The 12,500-nt window shown below is 33.9% G+C and overlaps 1 protein-coding gene across 1 annotated transcript in view; it reads right to left on the reverse strand.

The window, feature by feature from the left end:
• LOC106879696 (protein unc-13 homolog B) overlaps nucleotides 1-12,500 on the reverse strand; it is a 221,764-nt gene that overhangs the window by 42,470 nt on the left and 166,794 nt on the right. The window contains exons 31-37 of the mRNA XM_052975641.1: nucleotides 11,557-11,611; nucleotides 10,801-10,872; nucleotides 9,948-10,049; nucleotides 7,432-7,521; nucleotides 1,989-2,214; nucleotides 1,249-1,344; nucleotides 82-241 (exon numbers count right to left, since the gene is read on the reverse strand). Of these exons, the coding sequence (XP_052831601.1) occupies nucleotides 82-241; nucleotides 1,249-1,344; nucleotides 1,989-2,214; nucleotides 7,432-7,521; nucleotides 9,948-10,049; nucleotides 10,801-10,872; nucleotides 11,557-11,611 (801 nt within the window). The remainder of the gene's footprint in view (nucleotides 1-81; nucleotides 242-1,248; nucleotides 1,345-1,988; nucleotides 2,215-7,431; nucleotides 7,522-9,947; nucleotides 10,050-10,800; nucleotides 10,873-11,556; nucleotides 11,612-12,500) is intronic.

Raw genomic sequence — 12,500 nt, forward strand, 5'->3', positions numbered from 1 at the left:
ATATATATATATATATAAACTCAAAAAACAACAGTTAATGAGGTGTTGATTGCATAGAATTCAAAATGAATCAATACTTACAATTGAAAGGTTTCGTTTAACTTTGGAGACCAGTTGTTACTCTTTGATTTAGTAGAATGTTTTCTCTTTTTATCACTGAGGTGGGGCCCAATGAGATGAACCTCAACGAACGGACGGAACATACTAGCCGTCTGCCATTTGAGATCATTGCAAGCAACAACTAATAAGAAAAGAAAAAGTAAAAAAATCCCATCAATACAGAAAATATAAAAATGTATATAATTTTTGATGGTGGAATTTGATAGGAATGAAGCAACAAATAATTGGTTTTTAGTTTTGGCACCAGGCCAGAAATTGTGAGGTGGAGGGGACAAGTTGATGACAGTAACCCCCAGTGTTCATCTGTCACTTATTTTATTGATCTTGAAAGGATGAAAGACAAAGTCAACCTTTGAATGCTTGCCATGTTTACAGGAGGTGTGAGTTCAAATCCTATGGCTTTTTTTTTTATTTTCCACCTGGGGCAGCACTTGAAGAGTTTTGTCCATCAAATTGGCTCCAGTATTTTGGTTCTTTAAGTCTGGTACTTTCAGGGTTCCTTCTTGACACACACACACAATATCGTGTGGTGGTGGTGGTGGAGAAATTGCCATGTGTGTTGTGTGTCATTGTGTTTGAGTAGGCGTGAGTGTGTCAAGGTCTGTGAATGTGTGTGTGTGTGTGTGTGTGCATGTCTGTATATATGTGTGTGAGGAAGAACAAGACAGAGATTGAGAGAGAGATATGGAGGAGTGCTAAGAGAGAGAACAACAATTGCAGCAACAGCAACAATTTTTACAATTATTCTTTTAGTGGTTCCCATCACTGGACTGCAACTTGGAGCATGTTTTTAGTGTGGTATATACAATCACACAGACACACACACACACACACACACACACACACACACACACACACACACACAGACATCCATGCACACACATGCAAACATGCACGCACGCATGCATGCAGAATGAGCCTCTACAGAATTTCTGTTTACCAAATTTTATCTACATGGTAGTATCCAAGCTAAGGCTCTTATGGAAAACACTTGTTCCAAGATGCTACCAAAGTGTGGGATCCAACCAGGAACCACGTGGTCGCAAAGCAAACTTCAGCTGTGCATGTTCCATGTAACAGACATTCATGATGGTTCTCGGTGATGAAAGAAGAGAAAAGTAAACCTACCCTTAACAGTGACTTTATGTTCTCCAGTTCCGGGATGTGTAAACAAATCAACTTGGATAGAAACTTCCCCAACAGGATCTTCAGAGCTAGGTTGGTCTATGTGGCAGAAAAAAAAAAAATAGAAATGGTAAAAAAAAGAAAAAATGGGAGATATAAATTGTAAAGTATTATTTGCCAACATAATATGGCAGTCCTGGTTTAGATAAATTTCTCACCCATACCTTGTCCATATACTTTGGCTTCGTGGGAGAATCAATAGAATTCCAGTGTTTGCTTTGGCATGGTTTCTATGGCTGGATGCCTTTCCTAATATGCCAACCACTTTATAGAATGCAGTTAGTGCTTTTATATTTTGTCATGGCACCAGAACAGGCGAAGTCACCAAGTCACTTGCAAGTAACATGTTATATATATGTACGCATCACAAATATATACACTCCTCACTTTTTATATACATAAAAAACACACGTGCATATATATATATATATATATATATATATATATATATATATATATATATATATATATATGTATATTTATATACACACACACACATACATGTGTATGTATATATATATACTCATACACATATATACACATACATATACACATGTACATATATATATATATATATATCATCGTTTAACGTCCGCTTTCCATGATAGCTGAGTATATACATTTACAGACACATTACACATGTGCACACAAAATAATAACATTAATGATGATATTGACCATACCTTGTTGTGTTTCGGTATTAACGAATGTTTTAATGAGTGTATCAGTTGTTTGAGTGTATAATGAAAGTGCATAGCGTAATGATTGAAGTTCAGCACTTTTGTCCAGGAAGGCTTTCTTAAGTCCTTGGCCACCAGCATGGAAATAGTTCTTTATTGTATCTAGGGCCAAATCAAGCGCCGCACACTGCTTTGGTGTTAGATTCTTTTCTATCTCTTTGGAAATATCCTGGGGAAAATAATAATAATAATAAGGGATACTAAAGTTAATGTTATTCTAGAAAAAATAGTGAAAAGAAAAAAACAGCACAAAAAAAAAATCAGTTGATCAATGAAATCTACAGTAATTGTTAATTATAATGAGTCGTTAAATTTTTGTCAGTGATCACAATAACAAAGAAATAAGCCGAAAAAAGCAAAGCAATTTGCAGAGACTGATTGTGAAGTTACAGATCTGGTGCCATGGACATGTGATTAGAATTTCTCAAGGAAGAATCATAAGATGGATTTCTCAAGCTGAGACAAATGGCTGGAGACATAAGGATAGACCTAGAATGGGTTGGTTGGATAATCTGCACAGTCTCCATTGGTCATGCTTTGGAATTCATTTGGAAAGTGTCATGACAGTTGCTTCTGATAAGACTGTATGGAGAAGGGCCTGACGATGCTCCCACTGCAACCCTCCTAGGAACAGTGGACAATGAATATGGCTGGCTGGATAGATGGAGGTGAATAAAGAAATTATGATTTGTACCAGAAACACAAGACAACAGGTAGGAAAGGTAACTAAGTAATAGAATTGATTAAATGAACCTGAACCCAAATGCTTCATTGATTCCTGAAGGGTGAACGGTAAAGTTACTCTCAGAGGAATTTGGACTTAGAAAAAAACCTAAATGAATGTAATTAACTGCTGCAAATCATTTTGTTCTCCCACTCTACTAATTCTGCTAATTTACCAGCCTTGAATAAGTTAATTACAAAATTAGGAACAACAAATTAATAAATGTTGAATGAATATTATGAAATTAGTGATTCCAGCCAGGTTTTAAAATAAATAAAAAAAGACAAGGGCAATCTAATACTGATTTCAAATTTTGGCACAAGGGCAGTAATCCTTTTTTTTTTTTTTTTTGTGGTGAGGGATAAATCGATTACATCGACCTCAGTGCATAACTGGTACTTATTTTATTGACCCCTAAAGGATGAAAGGCAAAGTTGACCTCAGCAGAATTTGAACTCAGAACGTGAAGACGGATGAAATGCCTCTAAGCATTTCGCCCAGCATCTTAACGATTCTGCCAGTTTGCCACCATAGAACATTCTAATATTAATATTCTAACTCTAATATTTTTCATTCCAAAGTGGTTGACTGATGAAACGTGTATGGAAACTTTGAGTTTTGATAAATATTGATTTCAAATTTTGGCACAAGGCCAGCAATTTTGGGGAAGGGGATAAGTCAATTTCATCAATCCCAGAGTTCAACTCGTTCTTATTTTATCAACCCTGAAAGGATGAAAGGCAAAACCAACCTCGGCAGAATTTGAACTCAGAACATAAGGGTGGACAAAATGCCATAACCATTTTGTCCAGCATGTTAATGATTCTGCCAGCTCGCTGCTTTAGTTTTGGTAAATATTTATACAGTTTTTCACAGTATATACTCTGATATTTTGGAAGGAAATGCCTTTTTTTTAAAGTTTGATATATTTGTTTATCACTTAGCTATCTGATTGGCTGGCTGTTTTATGGGAGAGGGTGAGACAGACAGAATACAAAAGATGTAACAAGGTAACCAAAAGATATTGATATATTAATTAAACATATATTAATTAAAAACTATGATACTAATACAAAATTATCTGAAACTCTGAAATAAGTTTTTGACTTAAATTTTGCTTGGATATTTAAGAAATGAAACCATCTTTACAAAAACCAAAAATAAATAAATGAATAAAAAGGAATTAATGTTGATCAGATAATTAATTATAGAATAATTACAGAAAATGAATTTCAGTGGTATTGGATGTCAAATGCAAATATGATTCAGAGAATGTTTATTTTAAATAAATAAATAAAATAGATAATATTAATTAGTCATCTTATACTGTAAAGCAAATTTAAACAAGTAATTGCAATTAATTAATTTTATTATAATAATTAATTTTATTATAATAATCATCAATCATGAAAGCATAATAGTGAAAATAAACAAAATATCACAAATTCTATAAACATGCAGTACAAAAAATAAACAACAACATCAACAACACAAATCCACACAGAAAGAAAGATTATTGTTAAATATACAGTGTACTCTAATTAGAAAATGATAAAAATTCTGAAGTACAAAATAGAGGCCACAACAAGTTTTTTTTTACCCTTCAAGGTACTGTAGCACTGACATGCAAATTATGTGTGTGTTTGTGTGTGTGTGAGAGCAGGAGAGAATAAAATTAACATCAATTAAAATATATATTAGCATTAAACACCACACATAGAATGGTTAGGAATTTATACAAGAACAAAATATATTGCATTAAGATTCTGACAGAAGAATATACACATATATATGTACAGGGTGCGATGGGTAAATTGTCCCCATTTTATATCTTTAATTTTGCGCATGTGCATTGTTTGTTTTTGATTTTATCAACAACATAGTATAGTAGGGTCAGTTGGGCACCATCTGTGAGAAAAATAGCACCATGATGCAATTCACTCTACCAGAAATTTGGAAATGATATGCTGTACTGCTTGGCATTTGTGCCGGAAGCACCCAATACAAATATTTCAGAATGTTTGGGTGTCAATCTGAGGACATGTACCGAGAGTGATAAAACTCAAACATCCAGTCAACATCATGGTGTTTGGAGTGGTCACTAGTGATCACGACGTTATGCTTCCATTCATCTCCCCACATTGCTTTGCATGTATTTCAACATAGAGGACTATATCAAGTGCCTGGAGGAGGTAGTGCTGCCCTGGATCAAGAGGGTGGCTACTGGAAGACCCTTGGTCTGGTAACAAGACTCTAAACCATGCTACATAAGCAGGAGAACCCAGTGATAGTTGTTAGACAATTTCTGCGACCACATCACCCCTAACATCTAGACACCTAACTCTCCAGACTGCAACCCCCTTGATTATTATGTGTAAAGCACAGTTGAGCAAGAAACCAACGAAACTCCTTGTAACACCAAAGATAAACTGAAGGCAAGGATTATGGCAGCATTCACCAACTTAAACAAGGAGATAGTCTGGAAGAGTTTATATATACATACATATATATAAATATATACATACACACACACACACACACACACACACACATATATATATATATATATATATATACACACACACACACACACATATATATATATTCATACATATATATGAATTAGTATATTATGTGAAATACATGCAAGCCAATGCTTTGGGTGTAATTAATCATTATTAACTGTATGCCTAGAATATGCATATATAATACAATGTTATTGGCAAAAAAAATATATAAATATAATAAAAAAAAGTCCGACAAACTATATTTTCATGTTGCAAATGGATAGAAAAGAAATCAATATAGTCAAAGCTTAATCCTGATGCAAGCTGTTGGTTAGGATCAAATTTACAGGAATAAGAGGTTACTCTGGTGTCACTTGATTAGGTGGCAATAATGTCTGAATCTGACCTCAAGTCACACCCTACAAAAAACGGATACATATTTATCGATATATTTTTCTATATTGCAATTCAAAAACCATAGAATTGTCAGTTAGAGGTTTCCAACTGTCGAACCACTGCACCACTTCACAGTATTTCCAAAGGACAGTGAAAGTGGCAATGGAGTGTCTATAACACATATTTCAAGAGACCAACCTTGAAAAGCAGAAGTTCTTTTGGTTTTATTATCAAAGGTGCCTTGTGGAATTCCTGCTATTTGCATTGTGATGACACTGACCCCATCCGTATTGACCCAAGACAGTGTCAAAAGTAATGCTTATTCTTTCACATTGTCCTGAATTAATCCTGCATTATCTTCTAGCTTTGAAATTTCAATGCTGTGATTGTTGATTCTTAGAATGACATTGTAGGATAGATGTGAGAGGCCAGATCTGGCTACTTTGAACATAAAATAGATAGAATATTTAGGCTGGATATGGTCAGTTTAGATGCTATATGTTAAATCCTTTCATGAGAATGTTTATAACAAAATACACTACCACCAAGGTCCACCTAGATCTAGATCCATTAGATCTGGATTGACCTTCGGTGAAGCAACAAATAATATAAATCAAATATAAATCAAATATTTTTTTAAGGTGATCACATTTGGTTACCTACATGAAAGAATATAATAAAGTTTTGGATTCCCAGATGAACCTCAAAAGTTGCTTCTTTAAACTTTGGTCTTTTTGGTAGACATGAACAATTGTTCAAGAATATGGAGTTGATTGTAAGAGTCAGTTTCTGAAGATTGTTTTTGAATTACCGAAAGAATTTGTATCACTAAAACAGCCAGCCTGTAAAATATGACTACATAACTCTTCCCTCCACAATTTGGCCCTTTGGATTTTTGCCCTCCTGGATCATTGATTAAAAAAAATACACATATATGTGTGTGCATGTGTGTGTGCATTATATATGAACACATATAATGATGGTGATGATGATGTACACACACACACACTAGTTCAATAAATCAGCAATTTGTAACGGTTTAATATCAATAATAACTGTTTTTTTAAGGGTCATAATCAAGATTTAAAAAAAGTCAGAATCCATGGCATAATAATAAAAACAACACACAATAAACAAAACAAAAATAGCCCACAAATTCATGTATTATATACTCACTTAAATTCATATATATACATATACATATATATATATAGATATATATATACACACACACATATATATACGTATATATATATGTATGTAAGTATGAATATATAGATATATGTATGAGTGTATGTGTATATATGTATATATATATATATATATATATATGTATATGTATATGTATATGTTCTGCGTTCTTGTCCCATTTTGTATTATATATATATATATATAAATATACATACACATATATATAAATATAAAGGAAAGAAGGAGAGAGAGAGAAGGAAAGGGGTGAGAGAGAGGGAAGGAGAGAGAGAGAGAAAAGGAAAGGGGTGAGAGAGAGAGAGAGAGAGAGACATGTATATGTGTAATATCCACATAAACAACAACAAAAATGAAACGAAATAACCACATCTGCCTACTACGCTGCATAGACTGACTGCACAGACAGAACGGAAGAAAATAAAAAACAGTGAGGACAGATATAAAGCTGTATGCTGTGTCACCCCTCGGTAGTTGTTAAGTTAGACCGTCGCCTTGGATGCAGATGCACAACACTGTGCAGTGCATCCAAGAAAATCTCCCTCTAACTGACCTGAGCAGAGGAGAACGCTGGTTGACTGGACAGCTGGTTTGACAGCTGAGCAATAGGCTGGATCTGGAAGCCTCGACTAGCCAAATTATCCTGAAGATAAAACGTTGTGAGAACTAAGCAAATGTGATTTAAAAAGAAGAAAAAAAAAACGAAAAAAAAAAGAGAAACTAAATGGAAACAAACTTAATCATGATTTAGACACATGAGATTTACAATAAGAGAATAAGTCTTATTTAAATCTTAGGCTGTCTTGCCTAAGGTGCCATGCAATGGGATTGAACCTGAAATCATATAGTTGGAAAGCAAACTTGTTAATCGCAGAGCTGTGCCCATACATCTAAGTTTATGCTGATGTATACAGGTACATGTCAATGGGCACACACACACATACGCATGCACAGGTATCCAGGATATAAACAAACATACATACATTTGATCAATAAACCTTGCTTTATACAAGGGGGTGCTGAAAAGTTCCTGGCTTTATGGGTATCACGAAAGGCCTGGTTAGAGGCCCAACCTTCCAAGTTCTTTTACAGGGCTTAGAAATGCTGCGATAAGTGCGTGAATCTGAGAGGGGAATATATTGGATAAAATCATAATTAACTGATCCTCTTGTATTTTGTTTTTTTACTCAAAGCCAGGAACTTTTCAGCACTCCCTCATAATTTACTGGCAAAACGTGAATATTGGAACCAAGATATGAAGTAACATAGTTATATCATAGATTAACAATATATATATATATATATATATATATATATATCAATAGTTGGGTAAATATCAGTTGTTTCCTCTTCAAGCATATCTGCTTATTTCATTATTACTATCCAATATGTCGTCTCAGTTGCTGCTGTATGTTAGTCAAAAAACATATTAAAATTGAGAATTACGGAAATATTTGGCAGAGTTATCGTACAACACAACAAAAAATGTGGAAATTTTTTTGGACTATTTATTCTCCTTTATAATAGGAAGTATGAAGATTTACACATTAGATAGACATGTAAGAAATTTCCTATTAGAAAATCTTCAGACAAAGAAAAATTATAATTATACATATGTATATATATATATATATATAATGGACTCTCTTGTTGTTGGACAACACATGAGAGTTCTGAAATTCCTAGCTGAACAACCACACTGATGATTTGTTTATTGTGATCAAATCTTTGTGTTCACATAAGCTCATTTCCTCCATCAAATCAGCATTACCTGTGCAGGTACACAATGCACCGCATGCCAGATGACGAAATGATTGCAGTGCAGTGTGAAATGAAGTGTTTTGCTCAAGAACACCACACAATGCCAGGTCTGGGTACTGAAACCATGATCTCGCAATCAATATTGAGTGCACCATCTCAACCACTGAGCCATATAGTTATATGCATATATATTTATACTGCAACCTTAAAAAAATCTTTCCAGAAAAAGAACCTGAAAGTTCCAAGAAATATAACAAGAAGAAATATAAATGAAGAATTCATCAAATGGTAAGTTATGAATTTCACAGAAATATATTAGCATTTTTGTATAAAAGGATGATTCCATCTCACAAGAATTTAAAAAAGATGGAAACTGGACAATGGATATTTTAAGTTGCAGTGAATAATTTTTGTATAGTGGTTCTGGTGGTGGTGAGGAGCGAGATATTTTAAAATGGACCAGTTGTATAAAGGTCTGAGTATGCAGCTAAGCCGGTAAGTTATTAAAACAATTGAAATTGGTTCTTCAAATGGATATTCGTATTGAATTTTTTTTTAGTTTTATCAATGAGATGAAAAAGCTTTACCAAAGATTCCTGACATGAGACCTTCCAGTCTCTTTCTAGCATTTATTTGTTTCAGTCACTAGACTGTGGCCATGCTGGGGCACTGCCTCAAAAGATTTTAGTTGAGCGAATTGGCACAGGTACTTATTCTTTTTTTTTTAAGCCTGGTACTTTCTCTATCAGTCTCTTTGGCCAAACCACTAAGTGACGGGGACAAAAACACACCAACCACTTAACAAAGCATGCTGGGTGCATTTTACATGTGACTTCAGTATTAGAACAGCATATGCATGATAGCTTGTTTTTACATCCATTTCTCCATGATAGCATGGGTTAGATGAATGTATAATTGAGGCGTTGCTTTACAGCTGGATGCTAACCCTTACCTAATTTTTCAAGCCAGGCATCTCTTTTTCCACAATGATATATACATAAACACACATACACGCTTTTTTTTTATGCCAAAGGTGTTAATAATAAAAGTGAAAAATCTGTGAAAAAAGATTATACAATTAAATAAACTCAATAAGATGAGAAAGAGATGCGACAAAAACAAAATGAGACTAATATATATTCTATAAATTTGTGTTGATAAAAAATGGCTAGAAATACTACAATTTATCAAGACATAACAAGCATGTTCTAATTGATAAAATTGGTTTTTCTTTCTCCTCTGCAGATATTTTAAAGTAAACAGCATCAAAGATTTTGCAGAATAGAATAATTGAAACAATAAGTTTACCTGGATCATCTGGACACCTTTTGGCATTTGGCTTACATGGGTTAGAAGGGCACTGGACATAGCTTCGATTTTGGCTTGGGCGTTTCCGGGGAGAAGCAGTAACTGAAAAGAAGAAAAAAAAGAGAAAAAAATTATACTTAGAGTATACCATTGATTTGTGATTTAAAATTAATAATAATAATAATGATAATGGCTTCAAATTTTGCCACAAGGATAGCCATTTTGGGGGAGGGGGTAAGTCAATCACATCAAACCTCAGTGTTTCACTGGTACTTATTTTATCGACCCAGAAAGAATGAAAAGCAAAGTCTACCTCAACAGAATTTGAACTCAGAATGTAAAGATAGACAAAATTCCACTAAGCACTTTGTCAGGCATGCCAACGATTCTGATAGCTTGCCACCTTAATAATAATAATAATAATGATAATAATAATAATAATAAGGTCGGTCCAAGGCTATAGTAGAAGACACCTGTCCAAGGGGCCACGCAGTGGGACTGAACCTGAACCATGTGGTTCGGAAGCAAGCTTCTTACCACACAGCCACTCCTGTGCCGTTTCTGCAATCACTTGCCCAGGGTGCCACGCAATAGGACTGAACCCAGAACCATGTGGTTGGGAAGCAAACTTCTTACCACACACCCACGCCTGCACCTATATATAAATATCTGAAACATTGCTGTAGGTTAATTCCATCACAGGTTATTTCAGCTGGTTGTGATATGCTTTTATGTGAACACTTCAACCATTGAAAGAATTTGTAATACTAAATAATACATGGAGTCATTTGGGAAAAAACAATTTTGGTTTATTTGGAATTATAACAGAAGAAATAATCAATTGTATACTTACTTGTCTAGGATCTGATAAGGGTGGAAGGACAACTGTTTTTTCCATGGTATGCATTACAATCTTCCACAGTTCCTGAAAAAAAAAAAAAAAAAAAAAAATTAAAATAAATTTAACCCTTTTTACTGTGAAAAGCACTGTTTTGTACCAATAAATTCTTTTAGCTGAACAAACTGATCCAAGGATTTAATTTTTGTAAACCTAGTACTTATTCTATCAGTCTCTTTTGCTGAACCGCTAATCACACCAGCATCAGTTGTCAGGTGATGGTGGTGAGGACAAACACACACACAAACATATACATGTATATATACATTCGACAGGCTTCTTTCAGTTTCCATCTACCAAATCCACTCACAAGGTTTTGGTCAGCCCGAGGCTACAGTAGAAGACACTTGCCCAAGGTGCCATGCTGTCTTTTCTCCCTGTGTTTTTTACTGCTACTATGATGACCTCTACTCCATCGAGTTGATTGGGCTGTCACCTCCCACTCATCCATTCCTAACCCAACTAACTTGGAGCAACAGTGGTTAGCCAAATGGGTTAATCAAGCAGTTAGCTGGTTGAATAGTCAACCAATTGATGAATAATAAAGAAATGAAATTGAACTTGTGTGTGTGTTTTTATCATTATTGGCATTATGACCTTCACAAGATACAATAAAGGTTTGTTAATGTTTGTGCCATTTGTGAAATAAGACACAAACATGAAACAAAAATCCAGTTTATTATAAAAGTAAATAAAAAAAAAAAGTATTACCTTCAGTAAACGTTTTAAGACCGTCTTCTCACAAGCTTGGGAGAACATTGATAAACTTGAAAAGGAATAAAAATGAAAACTTGTTAAAAAAAAAACTATGAAAAATAATGATTTATTATGTCATATCTTATATCTCATATTCGTATATCTTTTCCTTTCTATTTTTGCCGGCAAGAAAACAGATTATTTTGCTTCTGGATATACATTCAATAATATCAAATCAGGAATTGAAATTATTGATAACAAAATTAGAAAACATAAAAAACAACTTTGAAAACAATATTGATTTCTTAATATAATTAATGATAATTCAACGAACTAAACAAAATGTAATTATACAGTTTCAATGTTGACAAACAGCAAGAGAATATCATTAAGTGACAGTGATAGGGTTAAGAAAAAGACTGTATTTTCACAACATGTATTTAGAAATGGTTAAATCCATCAGGAAATGTCATGATTTATAATCAAAACAATGGCTTCAGAAATACAAATTAAAAAAATTTTTTAATTCCAATGTGGATTTATTAACAGCTTTCCTTTTCTTTTCAAAGAAGTGCTATCAATCATTCATTGTTTCTCTTTCTTTTTTTTAAAAATATTTTTCCTTGACAATATCTTGGTGAGATGGCGCCTGAAGTTAGAAGCTTCGACCATACTTCTTCAATTAATTCTTCAAGGAGAAGGCCATGTTTTTTCTTGTTTATTCATTCATTTGAATGAAAGCATTGTTGGTTACATGCACCCAAGGGGCTAAAAACTGGTTCACTGCAAGGGAGTGTCAGTAATGTAGTGTAGAACAAATAAATTAAGGGACTTTGTTTTCTTGCTAATGTTTATATCATTTGCAAGTAAACGTTAGCATAATACATGCACATACATTCAAACCACACAAACTTGAGCATACAATTATGTGTCATTTGCCACCAAGTGATTGTGCTACC

The sequence above is a fragment of the Octopus bimaculoides genome, chromosome 22 (assembly GCF_001194135.2).
Source record: "Octopus bimaculoides isolate UCB-OBI-ISO-001 chromosome 22, ASM119413v2, whole genome shotgun sequence".
Lineage (NCBI taxonomy): Eukaryota > Metazoa > Mollusca > Cephalopoda > Octopoda > Octopodidae > Octopus > Octopus bimaculoides.